Raw genomic sequence first — 13,867 nt, forward strand, 5'->3', positions numbered from 1 at the left:
GCTGCTCTTTCACTATTTATCTCACCTTATCTCATTACTTGCTCTGTCTATTCTGGAAAGTACTATTCTGCTTATTTGAAATGTCGTCTCACAAGTCTCTACCATGTTCACCTGTGCAATGTCCCAGACAAAAATTAAAAAAAAAAAAACATCCCTACGTTCCCAACTCGTGACTGCCGGACGGACTCTTGTAGCAAATCTCCCTTTTCACTGAAATATCCCAATGGGTTCGGAGTGGGGCAGAAGGAATTCCAGCAGGGAATCCCTTGAGGGGATTTCCGATTCCCGGAGATACATATATATAATACCGGGTAGTTAAAAGTAAATTTTCCCTATGTGCCACGTTGTAATACGGAAACTAACTACCGTACGACTACCAAACTTGGTAACATTAGTGTTAAGGACTTTGGGGAAGAGAAATAATGCAGACTCATTTCAGTTGAAACACTTTCGATGTGCTGCTACGGTATGTCGCACCATTACAGACTGGTACCATTACTATTACAAAAGGGGCTCAATAGGGCGTCCATCAGTGTCCAGAAGAGTCTGAAATGGTTCAAATGGCTCTGAGCACTATGGGACTTAACATCTCAGGTCATCAGTCCCCTAGAAGTTAGAACTAGTTAAACCTAACTAACCTAAGGACATCACACACATCCATGCCCGAGGCAGGATTCGAACCTGCGACCGTGGCGGTTGCGTGGTGCCAGAATGAAGCGCCTAGAACCGTTCGGCCACACCGGCCAGCTTCAGGTGGAGAATTGTTTATTACGTAGTTCGGTGTTAGTGAACAGCACGGACGCCTGTCTACAGAAGCAGTCCAAGGACAGTGTGGGTTACGTTGCGTCTTTTAATGACGATAAAAATTGATTTAAGAAATGAAATTTTTAAAGTTAAAAATACGTGAATTTATAAATTGTACCTACAGGGGCACTAGAGTCGTAAAAGGTCTGCATACTGCTACTTGGTTTATGTCCTATCCACTGAATATTATGTTTGCAGTTACTTCAAAGAAGTTATATTAATATTATATTACATATGTGCTTCCTTACATTGTATACAAAGGTAACTGAAAAATGTAATAGTTTGAGCTTGGTTATTCATTAGTTTACATCATACTTGAATTATTGTATTGAATGGCTATATAACGACGTATATTTTTCTTGTGTTTTAAAAAATAAGAATGGGCTGCAACGTGGTATGGACATGTCCTCAATTCAGACGTTATATTAAATTCTTATATATAAGAAAGATTACAACAGATCATTCGTGTATATTGTAGGCTGAAGTTACTATGTAATGAATGGGATTGGTTAAATAAATTTCTATGCAATGAAATTGTAAATTACGAGGTGATAGTGTGAACCATCGAAACGCGTAGTGACAAAGTAAATGACTCGTATTGAAAATTGTTTTGTTTCTACGTATCAACAGTAGCACTCTTTTTATGGATGAAACATTCACCACGTAATACTGCCATGGTCTTGTATTGTCTCGCCCATATAACCATAGACTCCTTCGTTACTTGTTAATGCTCCGAAAAAAGCGTGCATTGTTCACCAACCTATCAGACGTTATGGCTGCACACCACACTTCTGTTTCCACATCACGCAGAGACTCTTGGCACAACTGACGAGGGTTTTCAGATCAGGAACGTCGATATTTGTCAATAGATATATTCAAATTAGAAACTAGAGATGTGAGAGGTGTGGCATTAGATATCTTTACGTTATTACCTCCTAAGACAGTGCGTTAAACTAAGTTTGGATATTCATGGGAGATACCCTAATTGTAAAATCTACGCCCGCATCTCGTGGTCGTGCGGTAGCGTTCTCGCTTCCCACGCCCGGGTTCCCGGGTTCGATTCCCGGCGGGGTCAGGGATTTTCTCTGCCTCGTGATGGCTGGGTGTTGTGTGCTGTCCTTAGGTTGGTTAGGTTTAAGTAGTTCTAAGTTCTAGGGGACTTATGACCACAGCAGTTGAGTCCCATAGTGCTCAGAGCCATTTTTTTGTAAAATCTACGAACAATGTAATCAACTGTGAAGTACGACAAGGAAGTATTCTTGGACCATTTTTGTTTCTTGTGTGTACATTAATAACACAGCCTTAGACTCTAACATGGTGAACTGTGCTGGATGACTGAGGTGACCCGCCGTGTTGTCGGCCGGTGCTGCAGCGCGCGTTTGAGGCGGTGGGCGCGATGTCGGTGATGACGAACTGCGGCCTGCTGTCGCTGTCGCCGCAGCTGCGCGGCCTGGCGCCCGAGCTGTCGTCTGTGGAGTGGCTGCTGCTGTTCGTGATGCTGGAGCACGGCCTGCTCGCCGTGCGCTACGTGCTGCACCAGGTCATCCCGGAGCGGCCCATGTCGGTGCGCGTCGCGCTCGCACGCCTCAACTACCTGTCCAAGCAGGCGCTCAAGCACGAGGTACGTGCCCCCTCTCATTACACTTCATTTTGATCAGCCGCACTGCCAACAGCTTAGCACAATATGTGATCCGAGGCTTTCCCGGCGAATGTGCTGTATCCAAGGTTCTCGGGTGTCCAGCCGGACGTGATCGTCGAAGTTCCACGATATTTCGGCGTATAACCGTTCCGCCATCATCAGCACCACCTGATGGTGGCGGAACGGTTATTCGCCGAAATATCGTGGAACTTCCTCAGTAGCGATTCACGAAAAGAACACCTCCTTTCTTCCAGAGACTCCCACCCGAGTTCCTGAAGCATTTCCGTAACACTCGCATGATGATCAAACCTACCAGTAACAAATCTAGCAGCCCGCCTCTGAATTGCTTCTATGTCCTCCCTCAATCCGACCTGATAGGGATCCCAAACGCTCGAGCAGTACTCAAGAATAGGTCGTGTCAGTGTTTTATAAGCGGTCTCCTTTACAGATGAACCACATCTTCCCAAAATACTACCAATGAACCGAAGACGACTATCCGCCTTCCCCACAACTGCCATTACATGCTTGTCCCACTTCATATCGCTCTGCAATGTTACGCCCAAACATTTAATCGACGTGACTGTGTCAAGCGCTACACTACTAATGGAGTATTCAAACATTACGGGATTCTTTTTCCTATTCATCTGCATTAATTTACATTTATATTTATTTAGAGTTACCTGCCATTCTTTACACCAATCACAAATCCTGTACAAGTCATCTTGTATCCTCCTACAGTCACTCAACGACGACACCTTCCCGTACACCACAGTGTCATCAGCAAACAGCCGCACATTGCTATCCACCCTATCCAAAAGATCATGTAGACAGAAAACAACAGCGGACCTACCACACTTCCATGGGGCACTCCAGATGATTTACACATGATATCTTCATGGTGGAAAAGCGACAAATGGTTCAAATGGCTCTGAGCACTATGGGACTTAACATCCTAGGTCATCAGTCCCCTAGAACTTAGAACTACTTAAACCTAAATAACCTAAGGATATCACACACATCCATGCCCGAGGCAGGATTCGAACCTGCGACCGTAGCGGTCGCGCGGTTCCAGACTGAAGCGCCTAGAACCGCTCGGCCACTCGACCGGCCAAAAGCGACAACTGACCCTGAACGTTAAACAGTGTGAGATCACATACATGAGCCACACATGTTAAAAAATAAAAGTAATGATCAGAGGGATTCTTAGAACGAGATCTAGGGGGGGGGGGTGGGGGGTTACCAGTGACTGTGTGCTGGCCCCTATTTCAACTGTAAAAGTGGTGGGATTCTCCCTATATGTCAGTAATGGGGTTTCAAGATGGCGTAATTTGACGCTGAAACTGGTAGCAAAAATAAAATAAAACTGGAAATGTAGACGGCTGAAGGTGTTTTTGATTTGACATCTTATACTGAACAGCCAAGGTCTAACAACCATCCTGTGTTAAGATGGACTTACAGTAATTAAAAAATTGTCCAATCAATTAAATACCTAGGCCTGATCACGTAGAAGTAGTAGTAGTAGTAGTAGTAGTGTATCCAAGGTTCTCGGGAGTCCAGCCTCCTCCACTGTATTCTGTCCATTGCTGCTATCCGCCATCCGTCCACATCTATTGACACTCGGTTTAAATCTTCATGGAGTCCATCCCCCCAACGCTTCTTGGGTCTCCCTGGCGGTCTCTTTTCCTGTAGGTGTGAAATCCAGGAGCTTCCGAGGCCATCTGTGATCCTCCATCCGGGCCACATGGCCGGCCCACTGCATTCGTTTGGCTTTGACAGTTCCTGCTATGTTGGGCTGCTGGTATAATTCCTCAAGCTCTTGGTTGTATCTGATCCTCCATTCCCCTGTATCTGCATCCAGAACCGGACCGAAGATCTTCCGAAGCACTTTTCTCTCAAAAACAAGGAGCGTATGGAGGTCCTGTTTCCGGATACTCCATGTCTCACAGCCATATAGAACAACAGGCTGGATCAGGTTTTGTACAGTCGAATCTTGAACTGTCTGGAGAGATATTTGGACCGAAGCAGTTGTGCAAGGTTGTGGTAAGATAGGTTTCCTGCTTGCATTCTGGCATTAATCTCTGCTTCACATGACGAGTTCTCAGTGAAAAGTGCCCCTAGGTATTTGAATTCTTGCACTCTCTTGTAGGAATGGTCCCCAACCTGCAGTGATTGTAGATGATCAGCAGTCTGACAATGACCACCAGTCATAACGAGGTACTCTGTCTTGGCTTCATTTATGTTTAGCCCAAATTTGCTGGCAGCCTCCTTTAGTGTTTTGGTCATTTGCTCCAACTCCTCTTCCGACCTAGAGAGTAAACAGATGTTGTCTGCATAGGTTAAGTATGCCAGTCTCTTTCCTTCGATTTCAATCCCTTCATTCTCTTGGAAGGTCTCGCGTACGATCTTCTCGAGGGCAAAGTTGAACAGGATAGGGGACAACTCATCTCCTTGCCTGACTCCTGTCACAATTTCAAACTCCTCAGTTACGCGATTTTACCATCTTCACCTTTGCACGTGTTTCGTTCAGACAGTTTATCAGATTGATGAGTTTCTCTGCTATGCCAAACTCCCTTAAACAGTTGAGCAGGCTCTTGCGATGTGTGCAATCGTAGGCCTTCTTAAAATCAACGAATAAAATATGCAAATCTTTACCATATTCACCTTGGATACAGCTTAGCACAAATTAGCTCACTGTACAAAATGTTCGTCACGCAGTTAAAGAGCACAGTGATTCCGCAGGAGCGCTGTAGATGGTGTGGAACTCCTAGCGGACGGTCACGTGAACCTCCACAGCTGACGCATGTCATGGCGGTGAATTGGTGCGTGTGTCAGTCGACTGTATGGAATCACCGCAGTCACATGGGTCACCTGGGAGACGTGAAACAATACCAGAGACGAGTTTACGTGTTTCCATGTGGCCTTGACTACACCTTTAGACCTTTGTTGGTATGGTGCGGACTGACCACATGTCTACAAGCAATGGTGTGCCACTCACACTCGTGTAACGTGGCATTTTGAGCAGCGGTCGTAAAAAGATCCTGATTGACAGGGACTGGAAAGGAGTGTCATGCTTGTCGGTGGCCATCGGCTTCAAACCAGACAGGAAACGCTGCTGTCGGTAAATATAGCCCCAACTCAAACAGTTTGTGAGCGAGCATTAGTATAGAAGTACATTGCACTAGTGCAAAAGAAACACACCTCTTGCGTGCTGGACATTAAGTTTTCGTTTTTTATTTAACTTGTGCACCCAGACGCGTGTCGCCTTAGTTACAAGGCATTATCACTGAGTGTCTGAAATATTACACGATTTTTTCGTTTGCACATTAAAGTTATCGTTCACACAAACAAGTTAAAGATTTCAAACAGTAAAAAAAATGGTTCAAATGGCTCTGAGCACTATGCGACTTAACATCTATGGTCATCAGTCCCCTAGAACTTAGAACTAGTTAAACCTAACTAACCTAAGGACATCACACAACACCCAGTCATCACGAGGCAGAGAAATAAAACAGTTAATTGAAGTTTTTGTAATAAAACTGTAAAGTACTTATCAGTACATAATTCATTATATGTAAGCCAGACAACTTTCATGTGACAAACTGGTTGAACGTTTGCAGTTTGCCTTGTGGTCAGTCTTCGAAATACAGCACTTCAGCTACCATTTTCAGTACCTGTGGCCAACTTTCCCAGGTTTTCCTTTCAATTGTTTTTCCTTCGGCTACAATTAGGTGTAGTCCGCAGCTCGTGGTTGCGCGGTAGCGTTCTTGCTTCCCGCGCCCGGGTTCCCGGGTTCGATTCCCGGCGGGGTCAGGGATTTTCTCTGCCTCGTGATGACTGGGTGTTCAGTTAGGTGTTCTGATGTAAGGTGTGTGTGTGTGTGTGTGTGTGTGTGTGTGTGTGTGTGTGTGTGTGTGTGTGTGTGTGTGTGTGTGTGTGAGAGAGAGAGAGAGAGAGAGAGAGAGATTAAATAATGAGACACCTCCAAACCTTACAAAAAAATTACCATTTATACAAAAGAAAGGCTGAAAAGAAGTTACAGTAAATGACATAATGGATATGAACAACCACTTACTGTTTCCACTGATCATATAATGCCAATAGATGTTCACTACTATCATTTCTCTCCCAGGTATATAAGTGAAAAAGAGAAAATAACAGTAAAATATATATAAGTAATGTGAAAAAGAACGAGGTACACAAACACAAACGCGCACGTACGCGTACGCGCGCGCACGTACGCGCACGCGCGCGCGCACAGGAGTTAAATTAGCACACACAGTCAAAGAAGAAACAACTGGAAGCAAAACCTAAGAAAGCTGGCAACGCTTACAGAAACGAATGACACTTGAGACACAGAAAACGGCAATTACAGTGCTACATTTTGAACACTGTGATCTCAAGGAAAACTGCAAAAGTTCAGCCGGTTTGTCCCAAGAGAGAAAGCTGTTGGCTAACTTGTAATGAATTAGACATTGATCTGAAAGTACTTTTCGATTTTGTTGTAAAATTTCAGTGAATTGTTTTAAATCTATGACCTGCCTGTGTATACGATAACCTGTATGTGCAAACGGTATACAATATTAAAGGACACACTGAAGATGCCTCATAACTAAAGCGAAACGTGTCTGAGTGCACAAGTTAAATAAAAAAAAAATTAATGTGCAGCATGTAAAGGCGTTTTTCTTATGAGCTACAGCAATTTATATGCAGCTGCTGCTAAAGTGTTAGCCGGCCGGAGTGGCCGAGCGGTTCTAGGCGCTTCCGTCTGAAACCGCGCGACCACTATGGTCGCAGGTTCGAATCCTGCCTCGGGCGTGGATGTGTGTGATGTCCTTAGGTTAGTTAGGTTTAATTAGTTCTAAGCTCTAGGGGACTGATGACCTCAGATGTTAAGTCCCATGGTGCTCAGAGCCATTTTTTTGCTATAGTGTTACAAGAAATTTATTACCATGAGAACTGATTGCAGTCGACATTAGGATCGTGTACGTCGCAAAAGGACGTTGTTCATTGTTGTTGTGGTCTTCAGTCCTGAGACTGGTTTGATGCAGCTCTCCATGCTACTCTATCCTGTGCAAGCTTCATCTCCCAGTACCTACTGCAACCTACATCCTTCTGAATCTGTTTAGTGTATTCATCTCTTGGTCTCCCTCTACGATTTTTACCCTCCACACTGCCCTCCAGTACTAAATTGGTGATCCCTTGATGCCTCAGAACATGTCCTACCAACCGATCCCTTCTTCTAGTCAAGTTGTGCCACAAACTTCTCTTCTCCCCAATTCTATTCAATACCTCCTCATTAGTTATGTGATATACCCATCTAATCTTCAGCATTCTTCTGTCGCACCACAGTTCGAAAGCTTCTATTCTCTTCTTGTCCAAACTAGTTATCGTCCATGTTTCACTTCCATACATGGCTACACTCCATACAAATACTTTCAGAAACGACTTCCTGACACTTAAATCTGTACTCGATGTTAACAAATTTCTCTTCTTCAGCAACGCTTTCCTTGCCATTGCCAGTCTACATTTTATATCCTCTCTACTTCGACCAACATCAGTTATTTTGCTCCTCAAATAACAAAACTCCTTTACTACTTTAAGTGTCTCATTTCCTAAAATAATTCTCTCAGCATCACCCGATTTAATTCGACTACATTCCATTATCCTCGTTTTGCTTTTGTTGATGTTCATCTTACATCCTCCTTTCAAGACACTATCCATTCCGTTCAACTGCTCTTCCAAGTCCTTTGCTGTCTCTGACAGAATTACAATGTCATCGGCGAAACTCAAAGTTTTTACTTCTTCTCCATGGATTTTAATACCTACCCCGTACTTTTCTTTTGTTTCCTTCATTGCTTGCTCACTATACAGATTGAATAACATCGGGGATAGGCTAGAATCCTGTCTCACTCCGTTCCCAACCACTGCTTCCCTTTCATGTCCCTCGACTCTTATAACTGCCATCTGGTTTCTGCACAAATTGTAAATAGCCTTTCTCTCCTTGTATTTTACCCCTTCCACCTTCAGAATTTGAAAGAGAGTATTACAATCAACATCGTCAAAAGCTTTCTTTAAGTCTACAAATGCTAGAAACGTATGTTTGCCTTTTCTTAATCTAGCTTCTAAGATTAGTCGTAGGGTCAGTATTGCCTCACGTGTTCCAATATTTCTACGGAATCCAAACTGATCTTCCCCGAGGTCGGCATCTACCAGTTTTTTTTCCATTCGTCTGTAAAGAATTCGCGTTATCAGCACCTGCTTTCTTTGGGATTGGAATTATTATATTCTTCTTGAAGTCTGAGGGTATTTCGCCTGCCTCATACATCTTGCTCACCAGATGGTTGTTCATAGTGATACATAAAGGTTCAGCACGACGGCAGGCAAAACACCATAGAAACTAGACGGGAATTCACTGGAGGCGTTTAGTGTGGTCCAACGAACTGCGTCTTCTCTTTTCTAAAACGATGTGAGGTGTCGGACGCACGACGACCAAATGAGGTGTTCAACCAGCAGTGTGTTAAAGAAGAATTTCAGGCTGAAGGTGAAAGTCCCATTATAAAAGCAGAAATAGAACAAAGGATGAAAAATTTGGACTCCCTCAGTATCAAGATACATAGACTCAAAATATTAAATTAAATAGGCAAATAAAAGAAAACTTAATCCATCCGCTGCTTTTCTCGAAAAGTGATAAGTCGTTGAGTACTACAATCAACCACCAGTATTCCCCTGTTGACTCTAAGTTTTTGAAACTCTGCTCAAAAATCACGCAGTAATCAGGAATCATACCACTACTTGGACAATACGAATATTCAGTGCTAAAGGATGAAAACATAGTTAAAAAAAACTATTTTTTTCTAACTTGTCCGTTTTCAAGGGCTATAAGGAGATAAAGGCCTGTTCTGTACACACAGTAGCAGATCAGCTGCTTTCTAGTTTTACTGTAAACTATGAATGAACGGTTTCACATTTTCTCGTTGTATTATGCCACAAGTTGTTGTGGCTCGCCCCACTTTTAATCTTTTAAAGCAAATGGTGTATCTTACTCCATTGGTACCGCACTTCGAACATACTACCACACTAGCGATAATGCCATTCTGTAATACATCTTAAGTTCGACGATGACAGTGAGAAGCTACCTTACAGACGAGATGGGGGCGAGTTTTGAACACTGCGTGAAGGCCACGCCACTTGGTAAAAGGAACATTATTGTCTCAGCAATGCTGTACCAGTTCTTACGCCCTGTGTCTGATGGTCGTTTCAGTCGGCCTTCTTATTAAAATAGCACTGATAGCTTTTCCCATTTTCTGTAACAATGCAATATTTCAAAAGAATGCAAAGTTTGATAGTAAAAATTACTCGTTTTTAAAAAAAAGGTTTATTTAAAAACGAAAAATTTTAGCACTATTGCTATGGGTAACTGATATTTCGATTTTTTACCCCGTTACTGGTGAAAAATAAGGGCACCTCTTATGACCGAGACCAAACAAATACTGAAAAATACCGGTTATTCAGAGCGAAATACCGGTATCTGTTTTAACCGGCCGGTTTTCCACACCCTTAATATCGCCAGTACCTCATCTCCTACTTTCCAAACTTCACAGGTTCTCTCGCGAAACGTGTGGGACTAGCACTCCCAGAAGAAAGGATATTGTGGAGATATGGCTATCTGTCATCTACATAGTATCCTGTCTTCCAGGAGTGCTAATCCCACAAGTTTCGCGGGAGAACTTATGTGAAGTTTGGAGCTAGGAGATGTCATTGGCCGAAGTAAAGCTGTGAGGACGTGTCATGGGTCGTGCTTGGATAGCTCAACTGACAAAGCAATTGCCCGCGGAAGGCAAATGTCCCAAGTTAATCTCGATCTGGCACGCTGATTAGCCAGGAAGTATCAACACCTTTGCAGAAATCGTTACTATTTATGCTCGTCCGACGTGGGGAGAATTTAAACCATAGTTGGTACGCACTCATTACCATCAGCTTACTGCTCGCCTGAAAGTTTCGAAACAAAGGGGTATTTCAGATCCCTGGTTGGATCGCAGCATGTTATTTACCTTAATGGCAGATTACAGTGCGCTAATTCTCTGCTCACTCTTCCTCAGGAAACATATTAGTGACTTAAGGAGGCTGCGCGCAGCATATAAAACTGACTGGTTGTTCAATACCCACAGTGTCTCTAAAGATGCTCTAAATTTGAACGAAGCCTGTAATCATTATAAAGATAAATGGTACAAAGTACTGCAACAAAAACAGGAGAATTATAAACAGCTGTCGCGTATATATACACGTATCTCCACTTACCATTTAAAGCTTTCGTATAATTTCCCGTATTTGGTTGTTCTTTTTACTGTCTCATTTCGGGTTTGCAGCGAATTGCAATACACTTTGAGTCCGAGAGGTCAGTTAGCCGTCTCAACACCAACCATATCCATGACAGTTAAACTGCTTGTCAGTTGCTGCGACACAATGTTCCGTATGTCAGATATCTGACTGAAGTTACTGGTAAGAGCCGTCTGTAAACGATTTGTTGGAGGCATACACGGAGAACTATCAGAACGAAGTTATAAGGGATACTACAATGTACAACCTCGGTCTATTGTAACATGGTTATGCATCAAATAGAAAGTAACATATTCAAGGAAAAAATTAGGATATGCTGATAAGGACAGAATAAACCAATAAAAAAAACCAGTTTTTACTAGTCTTTCATGATTTTTTTCCTTGCATAACTTGTTTCTTTTTCATTTTTCTTCCATAACGACTTTGATTCGCGAGCTGTAAGAAAGGATAGCAATTGTGAGATGAAGTTTATACCGAACACTGACGCCCCTTCCTGAAAACAGCCCCTTGAAAGCTATAAGACTTGTCAAGTTCAAAAGTGTCATGATCGTACTGCATTTTAGGCGAAAAAGATGGTAAAATAGGTGCCTACGGCAAATTCGACTGAAAAATGACGCACTCGAGTCACTCATTTAGGAAACTTCGATATTTATTTATTTTTAGTGAGAATGCACATCTGCGATGTTTCAGCCAAAGTTTTGTAAATAGAAAACAAACATTTTACATAAACAGGGACGAGAACTGTGTATTTTTGTTATACCGTACCAGGACGACGACTTAAATAAGGTCTATCCCGTGAATTATCAAAATGAATTGTAATATGACGTTTCCTGTGATTATCTGGCTAAATGGGGAAGTTCCGAAAGCCAATAAATTAAAAAGAAAACTGTATTTTGTTTTTAAATGGTAATCAGTGACCTTTTTGTCGCCACGTTATGTACATCAGGGATTTTGGCAAATCTTTGCTCGAGCTCATGCTTGTCGGTTGTCATAATGATCCTCTGTGCATCTTCTCAAACAAGTTCTCCTACAGATTTCGAGGGGCTGTTTTCAGGAAGAGGCATCAGTGTTCAGTATAAATTTCATCTTACAATTGCTATCGTTTCTTATAGCTCATGAATCAACGTCCTTATGAAAGCAAAATGAATAAGAAACAAGGTATGCAAGATAAAATTCATGAAATGCTAGTAAAAACTGACTTTTTAATGGATTTTATTAGCATATAATTTTTTTTTCTTGAATATCTGACTTCATTTTTGATTTCCGATTCACAGCGATGTTACAACGGAGACTTGCATTGCCAAATTACGTTTATCTCTTCGTTATGCCCGAAGTGCCAAAATAGTTTTCCCTTCGTTGGATAAACAGACAAAAACAAACTGCTTGTAAGAATATACCAGAATATTTTTCCTCTTTATCTGTCGGTGAATACCAGTTTGAAGAGGAGGAGAAGGAGAGTGACAAGGAGACATCAGATGAATGTGTTAACGCTTATAATTGCCAAACAGGGGATATAATGAGGGCCGGCCAGTGTGGCCGAGCGTTTCTAGGCGCTACAGTCTTGAACCGCGCGACCTCGACGGTCGCAGGTTCCAATCCTGCCTCGGGCTTGGATGTGTGTGATGTCCTTAGGTTAGTTAGGTTTAAGTAGTTCTAAGTTATAGGAGACGGATGACCTCAGATGCTAAGTCCCACAGCGCTCAGAGCCATTTGAACCATATAATGAGGCTGCACACCCTTGACAGGGGTGTATGAGCGTTTGACACGAAGAAGGTACAACATAGGCCCAACATCAACGGTTAGACAAGTTATTCAGTGTGTCTGGAACCATGATGTCAGTTTGAGATTGTGTTCGAGAAGACAGATACTCAACTTAAAAATGGTTCAAATGGCTCTGAGCACTATGGAACTTAATATCTGAGGACATCAGACCCCTAGAACTTAGAACTACTTAAACCTAAGTAACCTAAGGACATGACACACATCCATGCCCGAGGCAGGATTCGAACCTGCGACCGTAGTGGTCGCGCGGTTCCAGACTGGAGTGCCTAGAACCGCTCGGCCACACCGGCCAGCGATACTAAACTGCGAAACGACTTGGGCCATAAGTAGGCACTTTTCAGTATTCTACTAAATGAAGCGCAAACGAAGCATGATAGTCTATCAGATGTCTCGTTGATGTTACAGTTCATCAGCGATAATTAAAAATTTCTTTTCCTTTAAATGAGGCAAATTTTCAGAATAAATATTTCTCAGAACAGCTTACTTCGTGTCCAGTGTGACATAAGACTCTTGATATTTCTCACAAAACCGAAATTCTGAGTCAGCATTTGAATACATGTGTTCCACGAAAAAGCCCATGTAGCAATTACCCAAATATTCAGCAGCGAGTTTGAAAAATATATTAAGATAAATCTGTCCTGAAAGAGTTAAAAGTGCAAACGAAGAGAAAATTCTACAAAAGGGGTTGGCGCTGAAAAAAAAACGTAAAAAGATTGAAACAAAGTCACATTTGGGAGTGTTTATTTCTTTTTTCTTTGATAACTTGCCCGTTGACTTCTGCCTCGGGTTCGTGGGCCGACGTTAGTTTGATAATTTCTCTGACGCTTAGCCAGCGCGAGTGGTTGGCACTGTCAAAGCTTCACCCTCCATTGATGGTGGTGGACTGAAGTCGAGCTCGCGACCGCAGATTGTGTGCACCTGACGCGCCAACGTCTAAGGGCTTTTCCGTGGTCATACACATTGCGGCTCTCCCCTTGCTACTTACAATGGTCGTTCGCTGCAGCAGGGGAATCCACGATCCGTTCACCCTGAGGCTTCTTCTTTCTTGTTGAAACTGTTGTCATGTTTGTGTATTTATATAGCTACTCTGAACAAGTAGGTGTAACGGCTCTTCTCTGCAGCCATATCGGCGAATCTTACTACGTGGTCGGTCTCTTACAGCGCGTGCTCCGCCACGGCCGATTTCTCCACCTGCTCCAACCTGCAATACCGTTTATGAAACTTTCTGGCAGATTAAAACTGTGTGCCGAACCGCGACTCGAACTCGGGACCTTTGCTTTCGCGGGCAAGTGCTCTACCAACTGA

At 42.9% G+C, this 13,867-nt stretch overlaps 1 protein-coding gene across 2 annotated transcripts in view; it reads left to right on the top strand.

The window, feature by feature from the left end:
- Positions 1-13,867, top strand: part of LOC126235821 (anoctamin-10) — a 310,819-nt gene that overhangs the window by 282,090 nt on the left and 14,862 nt on the right. For both annotated transcript variants that reach the window (XM_049944670.1, XM_049944671.1), the window contains one exon: positions 2,177-2,425. In XM_049944670.1, coding sequence (XP_049800627.1) covers positions 2,177-2,425 — 249 coding nt within the window. The remainder of the gene's footprint in view (positions 1-2,176; positions 2,426-13,867) is intronic.

The sequence above is a fragment of the Schistocerca nitens genome, chromosome 2 (assembly GCF_023898315.1).
Source record: "Schistocerca nitens isolate TAMUIC-IGC-003100 chromosome 2, iqSchNite1.1, whole genome shotgun sequence".
Taxonomy (NCBI): Eukaryota; Metazoa; Arthropoda; class Insecta; order Orthoptera; family Acrididae; genus Schistocerca; species Schistocerca nitens.